This window comes from Quercus lobata, chromosome 4, assembly GCF_001633185.2.
Source record: "Quercus lobata isolate SW786 chromosome 4, ValleyOak3.0 Primary Assembly, whole genome shotgun sequence".
NCBI classification, from domain to species: Eukaryota; Viridiplantae; Streptophyta; class Magnoliopsida; order Fagales; family Fagaceae; genus Quercus; species Quercus lobata.
Genome location: NC_044907.1, coordinates 71,153,502 through 71,170,536, shown reverse-complemented (window position 1 = coordinate 71,170,536; position 17,035 = coordinate 71,153,502). Strand labels below are relative to the sequence as shown.

The 17,035-nt window shown below is 35.2% G+C and overlaps 1 protein-coding gene and 1 pseudogene across 1 annotated transcript; one reads left to right on the top strand and one right to left on the bottom strand.

Moving 5' to 3' along the window:
* The first annotated feature begins 245 nt into the window (after positions 1–245).
* On the top strand, positions 246–3,497 carry LOC115985732 (annotated as a pseudogene).
* An 8,724-nt stretch (positions 3,498–12,221) lies between these two features.
* Positions 12,222–16,750, bottom strand: LOC115985731. Its single transcript, XM_031108639.1, has 4 exons — positions 16,463–16,750; positions 15,815–16,316; positions 15,258–15,625; positions 12,222–12,503 (listed from the first exon to the last, which is right to left on the bottom strand). The coding sequence occupies exons 1-4, from the start codon at positions 16,748–16,750 to the stop codon at positions 12,222–12,224; spliced, it is 1,440 nt and encodes a 479-aa protein (XP_030964499.1).
* Between the last annotated feature and the right edge of the window lie 285 nt (positions 16,751–17,035).

The following is a 17,035-nucleotide window of genomic DNA, read 5'->3' as shown; positions in this document are numbered from 1 at the left end:
TTCTTTCACTTTACCAATATTTTACCATCCACTTTTTTTCACTTTACCAATATCAAATTAAATTTCTTCTCCTTTACCAATATCAAAAAAAAAGAAAAGATGAAAAAATGTCACTAAAAGATTAAGAAATAATTAAACAAGTTACCACTATTGTATTTTATTTGATTCATAGTTATTTATAAAAAATAGGTTAAAATTAATATGTTGTTAATTTTTATTTTTGATACATGTATATTGTAGCACTAATGGATGGAGATGTAGTTTCAAAAGATTGCTTTGACTTAAATGAATCACTTCATGAAGGTATTATAATTTTATTTTATTTGTGATTTACATTTCATTTATCATAGAAGATTTTTAAACTCTTGTTTTTATATAGCACCAAAATTAATATGATGTTAATTTTTATTTCTAATACATGTATTATAGCATCAATGGATGAGAATGTAGTTGCAAGTGAGAGTCACTACTTTACTCTAAAATATTGTTTTGACTTAAATGAACCCCTTCAAGAAGGTATTATAATTTTATTTTATTTATAAATTTACATTTCATTTATCATAGAATATGATGTTTATATTTTAAACTCTTGTTTTAAAATATAGCACCAATGGATGACAATGTAGATGCAAGTGAGGCTCATTAATTTGTTCCAATGGATTGTTTTGACTTAAATGAATTATCTCAAGAAGGTATTATTATTTTCATTTTATTTGTAATATATAATTCATATATCACATAATATGATGTTGATTGTTTTTTTAATTTTTGTTTTAATATAGCACAAGTTGATGATGATTTGATTGCAAGTGGGGTTCATGGAAGTGTTTCAAAGAATTGTGTTGAATTAAATGAGTTTCCAAATGATGGAATAATTGATTGGAATGAATGTCCAATAGATAAAATGGGAGAACATGAAGATATAAACTCAATAGAAAATGAGTTTGAGCCTTTTGTTGGTTAATGTTTTTCTAGTGAAGAGGAAGCTTTCATTTTCTATAAAAATTATGCAAATCAATATGGTTTTACAATTCGAAAAGGTCATACTGAGAAAAAAAAAATGAGAAATAGTAAAATGTGATTTCTTTTGTCATCGACAAGATAAACAACCACTAAAAATAGTGGATCCATCTAAGGAGCAAAGAAATAGGAAGTTTTTAAAATGTGGATGTAATGCTCATTTAAGTATCATTTTGCGAAAGTCATTTGATATTTTTCCTTGAGAATGGCATGTCAATAAGTTTGTTGTAGACCACAATCATGATTTGTTCTCCCCTTCAGAGGTGCGATTTCTTCCAGCCAATCGAGTTATCACTATAGATGATGAAAAACGCATTTTCTTATTGAAAAAAGCTGGACTTTCAACTAGAGAGGTAATGCGTGTTATGGAACTTGAGAGGCATTTGAAACATGGACAACTTCCATTTTTTCAAAGGGATATTCGTAATCTTTATGTGAAAATGAGAAGGAAGAATGCAAATAATGATGCTATGGATCTTATACAATTTTACAAGGTTGCTAAAGAAGAGAACTCTAGATTCCAATATGCATTTACAACCGATGAAGAAAATAGATTGGAACATATTTTTTGGTCACCTTCTCATTGTTTTGATTGGTACCAAAAATATAGAAATGTGGTTGTTTTTGATACTACTTATAAGGTGAATGCTTATTATATGCCTTTTGGTATTTTTGTTGGTGTCAATAATCATGGAAAGACAATTCTCTTTGGTTGTGCACTTCTTCAAAATGAAACAACAAGTGCCTTTCGATGGCTAATGAAGGTACATTCTTTGTCTTATAAATTTGTACAATTATTTTTTAAATTTTATTTGATTAATTAGTAGAATAATTACGTATATCGTTTGAAATATTTTCATGCGTTAGCAAATTTGTATTTGATTAGCAGACTTTTGCATGCTTAATGAGGAATCAACCCAAGACAATTTTGACGGACCAAGATTCATGGATTATAGAGACAATATCAAAAGAATTGCCAGCTACAAAGCATGCCTTTTGTATATGGCATATTACCGCTAAATTTAGTGGTTGGTTTACATCAATTCTTTGTAATCAATATTCAAATTGGTGCATGAATTTCTATGAGTTATACAAGTTAGAGTCATGTGAAGATTTTAACAATCAGTGGCTTCAAGTTATAACAAAATATGACATGCTCTCTAACAAACATGTAATTGGTTTATATTAAATCAAGCACTTTTGGGTACCATGTTACCTTCGTGGGCATTTTTTTGGTGGAATGACAACAACCGGAAGATCGGAAAGTATAAATGCATTTATTAAACGATTTGTTAGTTCTCACACAAACTTGATCCAACTCATCAAACAAGTAAGTCATTATTTACCATTGATTTCTTTTGTTGTATAATTTTTTTTTTTTTTGTAAATATTTCTGGTCTTCATGTGTCATACAAAAGTTTTTAATTTATTTTACTATTTGTAATTTTAGGTTGATCTTGCCATTGAAGATATTGAACAAACACAATCACACGATACGATGTTGGAGACATATAGAGGTTCTTCTTTAAGATCATTGTCACCATTAGAAGACCAAGCATAGTGTTTTGACACCCTATGCTTTCAAGATTTTTCAAGAGGAATTTGGGAGAGCAACACAATATTTGGTGCTTCAAGAAAATGGTATTGAATTTGTGCTACAATATTATAAAGATGAAACTAGTCAAGGGCACAAAGTATTATGGGATGGTAAGATGACATATTATAGTTGCAAGAATTTTGAATTTTGGGGTATACTTTGTCGTCATGTACTTAGTGTATTCCTTCATAAAGATTATTACCAAATTCCATCCTTGTATTTACCACCACGTTGGTGTCGTGAAGCATCATTAAGTGAAAAGGAATTGCTAGTGGTGGATGATGAAAATTTAGTGGATAAGGAAAATATGGTTGATGCTAATGTTAATTACTTTTACTTCTCCTTTTTTTCTCAACCACACGTATCCCATCACCCTTACACTTATCTTCTCTCATTCTTTATGCTTCTCCTTTCTCATCTTTTGAAATTTTTATGTTCTCCCATCCGAAACTCTTGGCTCAACTTCCTTGTCTTCTATTTTTTTTTTCACAGCTTTCTTTTCTAACTCAGCTCATCTCCTCCTTGATTTCCCCTCCATCGACCCAGTTCATCTCCCTCAAAAATTTTTTATGTTCTCCCATATGTTCTTATGGGTTTTTTTTTGGATGTATTGATGTTGTTGTTTTTCTGTGAGATGGCTTTTTTTTTTTGGATGTATTGATGTTAATTGTTTCTTGTGAGATAGTTTTATTTTTTTTGGATCTACTGATACTTTGTTGTTTCCTGAGGATTGTGATTTTCGTTTTTTTTTTTTTTAAATATTTTTTTATGTTGGTTGTTTCCTGTGAGAGGATTGTGATTTCAGTTTTTTCTTTTTTGTAAGATGTTTGGTGTTGTTTTCCTGCGAAAGACGCATGAGTTTTCAAATTTTCCTGTGTGAGACGCTTAACTAGGCTTGAGTTGGTGAGAGACATGAAAAAGGGTATTTTGGTCTCTTTGTTCATTTTTCTTTTTGCCTATAAAGCTGACCCACATCTGATAAAAAGATACGTAAAGCTATGTAAAAGACTGCAAAAAAGCTGGGTATTAACGGGCATCGTAAGGTGCCCGTTAACACGACCCATATTACAAAAGCAAATAAATAGTGCACCAAGCTCTGCAGCCTATATTCCTGGACTCTTTCGCACTCTGGACGATGTCATTGCTTTCGTCATATAATTTATCACTTTTGCATTTCTCACTTTTCATTGCGTGTTGACTATTGAGTCCCTCAGTATTTCTAGCCTTTCATTGGGTGTTGAGTCTGTCAGTCTGCATCTCTTTTACTTTACTTTAAAAACCAAAAAAAAAAAAAAAAAAAAACCAAACAAAATAGACGTGACCTTTTTCTATTTCTAGAAATTTCGTTGTCCTTGCTTCCGAGGGTCGTTTGGTAATGTTGTTTTAATAACATTTTTTGTATTTTTTAAAAATATGTAAAAAATGTGTGAAAATTCATGTAATTTTGTTTAAAAACTGAAAACATATATTTAAACACATGTACCAAATGGCCTTGTCTTTAGTTATTGTTTTGTTTGAGAAATCGAAATGTATATTAATTCATAAAAGCTCAGTGGTCAAGTTCCATTCACATACATCTAAAATTTAACCAAAAAAAAAAAAAATCTAATAAAAATTTACTTTTATTTTTTATTTTTCACAATCGTCTTTCAAAATATCTACATTACACCATTTATTATACACATTATTTTATTTAAATAATAATTTTTATTCTTTTATTAATATTCTCTCCATTAAAATATATCTCTTATCTCAAGTCTCTCTCTATTCATGTCTCTTCATCTCCTTCCTCAACTCTTTGCTTCTCTCATATACCAAATCCATGCCACTCTCACACATGGAGGCGAGGAGATCCGACAACGATGACGACAACTCTGAGGTCATATCGGTTGCATCTTCGACAATTTTTCTGTTGGGTTTGGTTTTGAATCTTCTGATTTCATTTTGGTTTGGATTGGTTTTGAGTTGGGTTTGGGATGAGTTTTTTGGTGGGTTTGGGTTGATTTTGGGCTGTAGTGGCAGTGTTGGTGGTGCTTGGTTGTGGTGTTGCTAGTGGTTATTGGTGGTTGGGTCTTCTTCTTCTTCTTCATGTTGAAGAGACTGAGGAAGAGAGAGATTGAAGAGAGCAGAGTTGAGAGAAAATAAATAAATAAAAAAGCGGTATACACGGCTATAGTAACCGTGTAAATATACAATTACTATAGCAATTGTGTATATTAACACAACAATAACTTGACTGATGTGGGACAATTTTAGAAGATATTGTTTAAATTTTGCACCCATTGAATGACCCCTTGTGATAGAAATTAATTAGCCAAGTTATTAATTAATCAGCCAAGTTATTAATTAATCAATTTATCATGCAAACGCGTGGTAGCACAAACAAATCACCAATAAACTAATAACGCAGCGGAAAATAAATAACACGATGATTTGTTTACGAATGGGGAAAACCTAACGGAAAAAACCCCACCGGGTGATTTTCAGGTCACCACTCCCAAAATTCCACTATTATCACAACAAGCGGTTACAAGTAAAGGAATTCCAAGTACCTTACCAACCTACAGTTGAACCTTTACCCCAATACCTAATTGAACTTGTTCTGTAGTGACAGTTCCCCTTTCAGATGCACGACTCCCAAGCACGTGACTAACCAATTGCGCGGATCCCAATACGCGACTTCAATCATCAACTAAGAAGGTTGTTGGTTGCAAAGTTCTTCAGTTCATCCACACGATGAAGATCAAGAAGATGCTTGGTCACAAAACCCTACGTTGCACATACACAACAACTTCTTCAGGAGAAAGAGATGAACTAGGGCAAGAACTTCGTCTCCGATCACAATTTGCTTGAATAGAGTTTGCTCAAAGCTTGTGCAACTTGTGAACTGTTTGATGGCTCTTAAAACAATCCTTTTATATGTCTAGGATTAGGAGAAAAGAAGGCCCAAAGACATATTCACGGATCCCAAGAAAATTAGATTTGAATTCTGAAAATCTTAAATCTCGACGGATAGGAGGTGTCGAGCACACTGAACTTTGAACAGCTTTCTTTAGCTCGATAGATACAACTGTCGAGTTTTAATGAATTTGCACTATCAACTTGTTTTCTTGGACAGACTTGAAGGCTATAACACTTGAAGGCTATAACACTTGATCTTGAAACATGGTTTTTTGAAGTATTTAAACACATCCTAAATCTACCAAAGTACAAGTAAAGTACATTTTGTCAAAGGATAAGCCAATTACATAAAGTCATGACATATGTTCTTAACATGTGAAACACATATGTCCTAACAATCTCCCCCTTTAGCAATCCGTGACAAAACCACAACAAACAAATGAACATATGAGAGAAGTCATAAATCACTCAACTTATATTCACTTGTTAAATACAATAAAATCTATTCTAACACAAACTCTTGAAAAACTTTGCAAGAAGAGAGTTTATGGCAAGTAGACTTTAACAACCTGTATTTCTGAAATACTTTAAAACAAAACTTATCAAGGTATCTTTTTGTGAAATAGAAATAATAGATTGCATACAAATATAAGAAACATGTGTATTAAGGGAGAAAAGAACAACACATGAAGGGGTAGGTAAAAGAAAAACATACATCAATATAAAGAAAGAGATAAATACAATGTATGTCTATAAATGGTCACAAAACCTCATGTACAAGAGTTATGTATCTAAAAAGAAAGAAAAAAAAAGATATATACTATCCTCACTACATCCCTCAAAATGTATCAACCCCCTAACAAAAAATGGCCCTATACTAACTCTCCCCCTACGACTGACTACTCTCATATCAAAACTACTCCCCTTTTTTGTCACAAGTGACAAAGGGTTAGAGTGTCAAGTAGACATCTCATCGGTAGAGCTAGCATCTCCATCAGCATCATCCGAAGCATCATCATCATCACCATTAGCATCATCCTCATCCTCAGAATTAGATGCCACGGGAGAAGGTGGTGAAGGAGTAGCCTCAGGAGCAAAACCACCTATGGACGCCTGTCGCTATGCAATACGACCGACACGAACGTTCACCTGATACAACTCTGTAAAGAGTGTATCTAGGCAAGCATCCATGTACTGTAATTGCGCCATGATGTCTCCTAAAGTCACATCACCCGAAGAAGAGGGAGGAGCGGATGTGGATGGAGCAGAACGGGATGGAGCTGAATGGGAGGGAGGAGTTGCTGAATCCGACTGCCGCGACCGAAGCTGGGCCTCGCTACATTTAACGGTAGCGTAATCTATGGCACACATGATGGTGAAATGATCGGAAGAGGGAAAAGGAACGGAAAAGTGGCGTAAGATCCTCGTGATAGTGGAAGGAAAGATGAGCTTATCACGGGACGCCGAATTTAGATGAACATCTATAATAGACAGAATGAAATGAGAAGGGAAATCTATAGTAAGTTGCTTAAGAAGAGATAACAAAAATCGAGCACGAGGCTCTGTAATGGAGTTATAGTGAGAGAGTGGATGCAAAACAAAGGTCATCACCATGTTCATGAATCTAGGACCTTTAGCAAAAGGTCGACATGGTGTAAACAGACGCTCACCCCAAGCAGAAGGGCGCTCACAAAAAGCAGACATGAGCTTATCCCTAGACACAGTCCTCAGACGCTCACAACTAGGATAGTCAGGAAACTCTATCCTAGGGACCCAAAGCACATCCGCAACAAGTTGCGGTGTGATAGGAATGTGCGTACCTCGAACGCGAGTAAAGAAAAGAGATACTAAACGATCAATCCCGTGCATGTTGGAGTAAAACTCCTAGATAAGCATGAGAGGATAGATGACCAGGACGTCACACAGTGACTCCCATCCCCTACTGTGAATGACAGAGGGAAGGCCGGTGTCGGCAAAGTCTGACAAAACGACTTGGCATTCTGAATGAATGCCTCGTCTAGAAAAGTTTTCCGAAAATGCCTTAAAGGCATCATCATCACGGAATCGAATATGAGATAGAGTAGGATCAAATGATGAAGAAGCTCCAGAATGAAGAGGGTTCTGGGCAAGAGTGGATTTACGCTTAGGTGCTATAGACACGACTAACGTAAACAGAAAGAGAGGGAGAGAAAGAAAGACAATAAGAAAAGTCCCAAGCAATTTCAAGTATAACAAGTATTACAAGGGCATGGCTATAGCTCCAGAATCTAGATTGAATAACGAGAGAGAGGAGAGTTTCTAAAAGTAAAAGGTACAGATTTATATTTTTAATTTTTTAAGGAAAAGTGTGGATCTTTGTGAAGAATGAAATTAAAATATGCATGACTGGGTCGGGTATCTAAAGAATGCCTTGCACCTAAAAATAAAAGTCTCTAAAGGATAAGAACTGGGTCGGGTGTTTACAAAAAAAAAAATTGCATCAACAGTGACCATCATAAGGAAATTGCATGTCCTACAACGCCTTCATCACTTTATTTGAAAAACTGGATCGTCAAAACTCTACTAGTCATAGCAGAATGATTAAAAAAAAACTGGCCATAGTTGGGAGCTGATGACGACTAACAGACAACAGTGTCATCAAAAATAGCTAGTAACAAAATATATAAGTTGCTCGAAAATTCAGCTTCAATGTTCTTGACTTAGTCTGGAAATTCCCAGCTAAGAAAGCCAACATGTCAAACCTTGCCTTGCTATTCAAGCAGTGGCAAAAAGCTCTAGTGCATGATGCTAAGAATCAAGTAGAAAAGCATGTTTTCATTTCACTTCTGCGGAATATTATGCAACGATATTAATCATTTTTAGAGATCTGCGGTTCTAGTACATCCATGCATGGGCTTATTGAGATTGTGACATGTGGTTAAAAGTGGACATGTGTTACAATTTCAATGGGTCCAGACACTGGACCAAAGCTTTATCCATTTGTAAATATCCATACCAACTAGAAGAATAGACCCACTTCATATAAAATTTGAAATCTAAAACAATAAATTAATGTGAGGCTTTTTATATTTACATACCAATTAAATAAATTATTTAATACTAATCAAAATAATATAAATTGATTAATTTCATATAAAAAAAATCAAATATCACGGTTCAAGTATAGAAATATTTAGTAAAAAGAAATGAAAATTTATCATTATTTTAAAATAGATATTGACTTTTATCTTAGATAAGGCTATACATAATTAAGTAAAGTTGTGATCTAATTTTCACTTTTGATTTTGGTTGAGAGAGAGAGAGAGAGAGAGAGAGAGAGAGAGAGTTTGATGTGTGGCCATTGAGAAATTATGTGGTCAATGTTGGCAATTTATTGGTTTATTAAAGTTAAAACCTTAAGCTACTAAAGGGAATTAATCAATTTCATAGATGACTTTTTTATATAGAAAGTTTCAACCTATGGCGTTCGTTCCTGATGATAGCTCTTTATTTTTAGACCAAGACATTAATCGATTTTTGGTGTAGGTGGGAATTAAACTCCAAAATTCTTATTTAATCATTAGAGACTTTATTAGTTGAGCTAACTAGAACTCACCATCGTAGATGATTTGAAACATCATTTGGGTTTCACTTGTAATAAGGGTATTTTCATAATAAGATCAAGATTCTTGAATGACAGAGCCCATCAAGGAAAAGGAATTGTACTGACAATAAAAGCCGACGGCCTCAAAGGAACTATCGGCCCCAAAGAAACAGTTGGTCTCAAAAGAATTTGTTCGAGACCTCGTACCCTACGCTAGCAAGAGGCCGATGGCTATGCCCAGACGGGCAAATGAGAAGATGTTGGGAAGAGTATTGCACAAGCTTTGATTTGAGGGGTCGGTTATGAAATTTCACAATATATGCTTTAACTCACAAAGAAGTGGAAAGTGGGATTTTTTCTTGAAAATGGTTTAAGGTACCGCTTTCATGTGCTTGTAACTGATCAAATAGGAAGCCAAAAGAAACAAAATAGATAAGGTCAAAAAAATTGACATGGCAAGCTTTCCATAGACACCTAATTTGAGCAAAACCGGGATTGGGAAGGTCACGATCCAAATGGTTGAAAGTGGGAAGATTGCCTGCATCTGAAAGTCATCTGCACAGAAGTTCAAATCATGTAAACTTGATTTCATTGGAAAGAAGTCTTCAGTAAAATTCCAACAGTACCAAGTACCAACAATGCACAAAACGAAAAGATCTAAATGGCTGTCAAAAAGTTAATTGGAAGTTAACTGATTGACTGAAGATCAAAATGTACAAAACCAAGAATTGAGTCGCATGGAGCAGGAAAGCTCTTGGGCATTTTTCGAACCTAGGAAATATATCGTACAAAACCATGGTCCTGCATCAAAAGAACACAAACCTACCATCCCCAACTTATGAATTTTGACAACTTTAATATGTACATGATGCTCAATAGCTAAAGAGAGATACACAGAAAACTAGGATCTAAGTGCTCTTATATGGCGGTGGTTTGTTGATATTGGAAACTTCAAGGAACTTGCTATTAGAACCACTAGTTTGCATCCTTTTGGATTTAGGAGCTTGTTAATTTTTAAGCATACCACTTTTGATGGAATCCTCCACTTGCATGCCCACTGCTATTAATTTTTTTTTTTAAATTTTTTAATTTATTTTTGGACAATAATGGGAAAATAGATGATTGTGATAACTGGGCAGAAGATTCTTTATAATCATCTGAATTTTTTCTTTTTCACCAGTTCTTACAGTCATTTGGATAGTCTACCCTCCATCTACCAATGAAAGCTATAAATGTCTCATGTGTATCTTGTTCGTAGTCTTAAGGTCCCTTTGAGTAATATTGTAACCATAGTATTGTACTAATATTGCTTAGCAAGCTCTATGTAGATGTATTCCTAATTTCTTGCCCTCATATCTTCCAAAGTTAATGTTATGTTTTAGTAGTGGAAAATTCCATGATGTGAAAATACTGTTTGCGTTGTCATGTTGAATAACAAGTATAAGATTAAGTGTTCAAGATTCAGCTTAAGAGAAGACAATTTTTGTAATCTCAACTAACCTTTGATCGAGGCTCAAAACACTCTCGATTGATCGAGAATAGCATCACAAAATAATAAGATAGAAGAAGATTCTATAATCTTGATTGACTCTTGATCGATTGGGAAATTAGATTTTTCTTGAGCGTTTTATTTGAAGTTGGTTGTGTTTTACTAAACACTATTTGGGTCACATATAAAGACTTGTTATACTAGACTTCATACAACTAAGAGGCAAACTTTTTAGAGTTATCTATATATAATATCTAAAAGTTGAAATGTGAAATTTATTGTTGTTATGCTCTTGTTGAGCCATATCAAGGTAGCATTTCGATCCATTTAGGTCCAATTTGGTCCATTCAGTCCATTATAGTCTACTTTGATTCATTCGGTCCAAATCAACCCAATTATATCTCATTTTGTCCATTCAATCTACTTTAGTCAATTCAGTCCACATTTTCAAGTCTTAATCCTTAAGTTTCTGAAAGACCTTTCTTTGAGGCATATAAAGCTCATGGAAATCCTCGGTGAACTAGAAAAAATGATCTTGTATGGTTGTGGTAATTTGTTGATGTTGAATACTTCAGGAGACTTCTTGTTCGAACCTTTAGAATTTAAGAGCTTCTTCATTATTTAGTATATCACTATTGATAACATCCTCCACTTGTGTGCTAACTGCGAGTAATGCTTTAGAGTGAGGCAAAGTAATGGGCAAATATATGCCTAATAATTGGGTAGAAGATTATTTATAATCATCAGAATTTGTTCTTCTTCATTAGGTCTTATAGTCATTTGGTAGCCTTTGCTCTCCATCTACTAATGAAAGCTGAAAAGGTCTCCTTGTATGTGGTTTAGTAGTCTCTAGGCCCTTCCCTGTGATCCTTGCAACAAATTTGGAAATAATCTGGGAAACAGTGGCATTTGGAGCTCATTGTACTCTGAATGTAAATTACCAATCCAACAATTGAAAAAATTAGCAAAAAAGATTATAGATCCATCCTCCTCCTCAGGATCTTCTTTTTCTACCTTGGGCTCATTATTTGTCATAAACACTTCTTCTAGACCAAGGTCAGACAAGTCTAGATCAGAATCCTCAATTATTGGGAGCACAAAAGGTTCTCTTGAATCTTCAAGGGTGAGGGTTTTGAGAAAGGATGAAATTGGGTTTGGGGGGTCAAGATCCACAGCCAACATATTCATATCTGGAGGTCTTGAAGAAGCACCTACAGTTGGATATGGGGTTAGTATACTGGTTCTTTGTCCTTTTTCATAGGAGAAGATTCATTTTATGGGTTAACCTATGGTTCTGGTTGAGGTGGAATTGAATATGTTATGCCAGGGAAAATTCCACTTGGTTTAAAAGGATTATGATTAGGATGTGTCATGACTAGTGGTTGTAGGTTTTGGTAGGGAGAAGTTGGTGAAAATGGTGAGGTCAAGGGCATGGACAGGTCTTTATATAGTGATTGTCAAGGTTGGTAAGGCTTATAAACATGCATCAGAAGAATCTGAGTGGCTTCCTTCTGTGAACCTTCCATGGTTTGAAGTTGTAGTAACAACTGTTTTCTTTCTTTTTCTTTTTGTCCAATAAGAGGAAAAGAGATAGACAAGTCTTTAACTATGGAAGCATTTGTTGCTAACTCCTATTCAACCATCCTGATTTTCTTCTTCAAATCTTCAATAAGAGAATTTAAGGATGAGAAGGTATGAGTAACAACCTCAGCCATCTTTTGTTGATCATCAAGAATCTTTGAAAGGACTTGGTTTTGTGCCACATCATTTGCTGCTTGCCAGTTTAAAGCTGCTTTTGCCAAAGAGACCTGTTTCTTGGTTCCATTTGGATTGGTTCCAACATGATTTTTGATTTTCCAAACATGTTTTGTGTTGATTTGGGGATGATCAAAACTTTCAAGAGGAGGATAATTCTGTGAGTAGGAAGTTGAACTATGATCAAACATATAACAAGGGTAAAGGGTTCTATGTTTGAGTTTGTTTGGTAGAAAAAGATTGGTATTTTGATATTTGGGGAAGGACTTTCTGGTAGTATGGAATCAATGGAGGTTTCAGATTTTGATCATGATTTTTTGCACATGGTGGGGAAGGAAGGGTTTTTTGCTTTCTGGTTCTAGGATAAAGAACGTAATAATCAAACTTTGTAAAGGGTTTTCCAAGGAGGTCAACTTTTGGATCTCCTACTTCATATCTTTCTTTGAGTATTTGCTGGGAAGATTTTTTCTTTCTTCTAGAATAGTCTTCTTCAAAAACTCCTTCTTCTTGGCAATCAACACAAGAACAAATATCCCACCATATGTGACTAGAAGGTGATTTTCCTTCGTAACAGGGCTTTCCATCTTCTCAAAATGCCTTAATTTTAAGACCATCTTCACAAACATGGGACACCGGTTGGAGCATAACAATTTGAGTTGGAAAGACCGTTACATCTTTCTTCTTTGGTGAAGCTGTCAAGAATCATGTCTCAACTTCGCCATTTGCTTTTCTGATAAAAAGAGTATCATTTGACTAGATTAGTTTAGTCGCCTGATGAAGCATCTCATATTTCGTAATCCATGATTTTGGAAAGAGAGAAGTCATCTAGTCTCTGTTGAGTTGTCTTGGAACAAACGTACACATAGGTGTCATTTCTGAATCAACTTGAATATAAAGCATCATTGGATTTGGCTATTTTTGGAATCGCCATGTGAAAAGCATGATTCTGAAGTCTATAAGCAAGCTGGTAATGAAGTGTAGCAGCAAATGTGTCTTGCACTTGAGAGGCTCCTGTAATCTGGACTTGTACTTTGAGAGCATCACAGAGGTGAGGATCTTTGAGAGACATATTGAAGTTAGGAAAAAGTGTGACAAAAACTGTTCCCGTATTTAAAGTAGTTTGGATTGTTCCTATGACAGCATTTTAATATTCCAAGAATCTAGAATCAAGGAGTGAAATTTTAGATACTACAGGGAGTCCCTTTCTTCCATGGAAAGTTAGCGCCAACCTTACTGCACCAAAATGAAGGTGTGTGTATCCTTGTTTTTGCCATGGAATTACAAATTCTCTAGGAAGGGCAAGGGTAATGAAATTTTCTGTTTCACTTGCTGGAATATTATACTGGTCAAACTTGGAAGCTTGGACATATTCTTTTACAGTAGAAGGTTGGGAAGGACTTAAAAGCTTTTTTATGGATTGTTTGAAAGAAGCTTGGGGTTTATCATACACAGTATAAGGATTTACAATAGGAAAGTTAGTAATAGGGATCTTACTATCTTCAGGTACATGGGAGATTTCATACAAATAATCTAACCTGTTTGCAGTGGATTTACGAAGGGAAAGATCAAAGGCAGGTTTAGTGGTATTAGTAACTTCTAAAGATGAATTTGCCATGATAGTTTCTTCTAGAAAGACCTATTTACCAAAGACCTAATAGGACTAAAACGCCAACTCTAGGCTGAAACGTCCACAAGGTAAGTATGGAAAACAAGGTTCTTTAAGGATTTTAAAAGCAAACTCCTTAGTGTTCTACTTGATTATCAAATCTAGTGTTTTGATGTGATTAATATAGAGGATCCACGTATTGTGGCAACAGTAAATCACAGAGCATACTAATCAGGACAATAATCAAAGCACACTAATCAAAGGAGGGAGAAACAAATCACTGGCTCTGATACCAACTATTACTATTACTATTGAGAGAAAGACCAAGAAACGAGAGAAAGAGGATGTAAGAAGATTATGGAAAATGGTTAATAACATAGATTACTAAGAAGATATAAAAAGATAACATGAAAATATGGGATAGAGCACAACACAAGATACAACAAGCTAAGAGATATTATAAGATTCAACAGCTTTTTTACATTAGACATAAGAGACACTGATGAACATCTTACAAAGACTGATAATCCTACAAGAACTTTTAAGGGTTTTATTTCTTTCTTCACTTTTCCCTTTACAAAGGCACCAGAAATATTCAAGGAATAGGGTTGACTTCCTCCTCATGCTTTTCAGAAATAGCATGAGAGCAATAACCATGATTTGTGGGTCTTTGTTGTTGGGAGGTTGGATTATGAAATGGATGTCTTCCTCAGTTGGATTTGGATGGTAACCATAGTTTCCATAATGCAGTTCGATCATGGGTTCATGCTTGGTAGACTTTAAGAGTGGATATCTCATGTATTTGGGTATGGATTATATGGTGGACTAGGAAATGGGTTTGGATCCAAACTGTTACGAGGATGAGGGAATAGGCTATGTGTCAAGTTAAATGGTGGGCTTGATAATGATCTAGCTAGGGATGTCTCTAGGTAAACAAATGGTTAGAATATTGGTTGTTGACTCAATTGTTTGTAGGGGTAATTGAGATCTAATTGGATTGGGCTAAGATGTTTAAGCTTGAAGTATTTGTGTTGGGGTAGGGGTTTGAGCCTTGGATTAATCCTTCAATAGTTTGGCTTGACTCAAATTGACCTTAAAACAGTGATGTTGGAGCCCATTGAATTGAATTGAAAATTGTGAACCAATGTTCTTGAATCTGTGTAACAGCTAAAGGTAAATTTTTATTTTTATTTTTTCTTATATGTGTTTTGTTTTTTTAGAAAATTTTTTTTATCATTTTATCATATTTTTTAATTAAAAAGACCCAAAAAAAAAATGTTCACTATTTGGTGAATGAGTGGGTCACCTTGGCGGAGACCTCTCGAAGGATAGATGTTTTGTGAGCAACACTGTTGATGAGGACAGAGTATGATACCGATGTGATGTATTGCATGACCAAGTTAATCCATCTATTGCAAAACCCCATTTTTTCCATAACCTTAGATATGAAACCCCATTCAACCCTATCAAATGCATTACTCATGTCAAGTTTGATGGCCATAAAGCTCTCTTTCCCTAATGTTTTGTGATCTAAATAATGCATCAACTCGAAAGCCACTAGCACATTATCTGTGATGAGCCTATCAGAGGTGAAGGCATTTTGATTCTTTGATATAATGTGGGGTAGGAGAGCTTTTAGATGGTTGGCAAGAATTTTAGAAATGAGCTTATAAACTACATTGTATAGGCTAATGGGGTGAAAGTCAGTCATTCTTTTGGGGTTATTTATTTTTGGAATTAGGGAGATATTGGTTTTGTTGAGCTCTGGTATGGGAATGTTATGGTTGAGGACATTTAGGGCCATATTTGTAACATTGTTACCAACAATACTCCAATATTTCTAAAAAAATACGGCGGACATACCGTCTAGTCCTAGAGCCTTGTTAGGGTGGATTTGTTTTAGTGCAACTACTACTTTTTTATTGGTTAATTCCCTTGTTAGGCTTTCATTCATGTCATCTATCACCTTAGAAGAGATTGCTTCAATTACTTCCTCAATATGGCTTGGGTGGGAGGAGCTGTATATGTTGTCAAAATAAGACATGGCAGCTTGGGCAATGCTTTCTTCTTCATCACACCATCTTCCCTGCTCATCCCAAATGCCCACAATAGTATTCTGTTTTCTCATTTCTAAAGCTTGTGCATGGAAAAACTTAGTGTTTCTGTCACCCTCTTTAAGCCAGTGGGCTTTTGCCCGTTGTCCCCAATAAAATTCCTCATCATCAAGGAGATCATTAATCTTTCCCTTTAGCTTGTTAATCTTCAGACTCACATCCTCATCCTTTTCTTGCATGGCTAGGGCATTCAACACATTTCTTTTTCCTGGATTTTCTTTGGAATTTGCCCATAGATCGTAGAATTCCATCTGGAAAGTTCAGCAGCACAGTTTCTGAGATTTTTTGATATGCCTTCCGGTGTGCTAAGGTCCACTCTGAATCCCTAAGAGGCCTCAATAATGGCCTTGCAATCCTCTCTTTTAGTCCACTAAGCTTCAAAGTGGAAGTGTCTAACCCTTGGCCGGTGCCTAGTTTTGGAGTTTGTGACTAGTAATGCACAATGGTCTAAAGCTGAATCCACTAAATGGTACATTTTCATCCCTCCAAATTTGGCTGACCACTCAGAGGTAGCCAATGCCCTATCTAATCTGAGGCAAATTCTATTCTCCCCCTCTTGCATATTGCTCCATGTATAGTCCGGACTAGAATATCCCAAGTCATGGAAACCACAATAATTTACTATTCCCCTAAAACCATCCATCTGTTGCTGGGTGCGATTTTCTCCCCCAAATTTCTCATCCATTGAAAGGATTTCATTAAAATCACCGAAGCATAACTAGGGTAGTTGGAATTGATTATTAAGGAAAGCAAGAAGGTTCCAGGATTCATACCTTTTATGTGTCTCTGGATGGCCGTAGAAACCAATTAATCTACATTTGTAATCATTGTTGGGCTCTGAGATTATTACGTCAATGTGGAATCTTGTGTAGCTTTTAACCTCCAAATTAATTTCCCTTGTCCAGAGAAGAGAATTCCCCCACTTCTGCCAACACTAGGTACTATCAAACCATTTGCAAAACCAATTCTA

Bases quoted from the DNA above. Each gene is read 5' to 3' on its own strand.
- LOC115985731 (XM_031108639.1), bottom strand. From the start codon at position 16,750: ATGGATGAGAAATTTGGGGGAGAAAATCGCACCCAGCAACAGATGGAT. The intron at 16,317-16,462 runs GTTAGACACTTC...TGAACTTTCCAG, and splicing joins AAACTAGGCACCGGCCAAGG to ATGGAATTCTACGATCTATG. The intron at 12,504-15,257 runs GTGACCCACTCA...TCCTACTCACAG, and splicing joins TTCGAGAGGTCTCCGCCAAG to AATTATCCTCCTCTTGAAAG.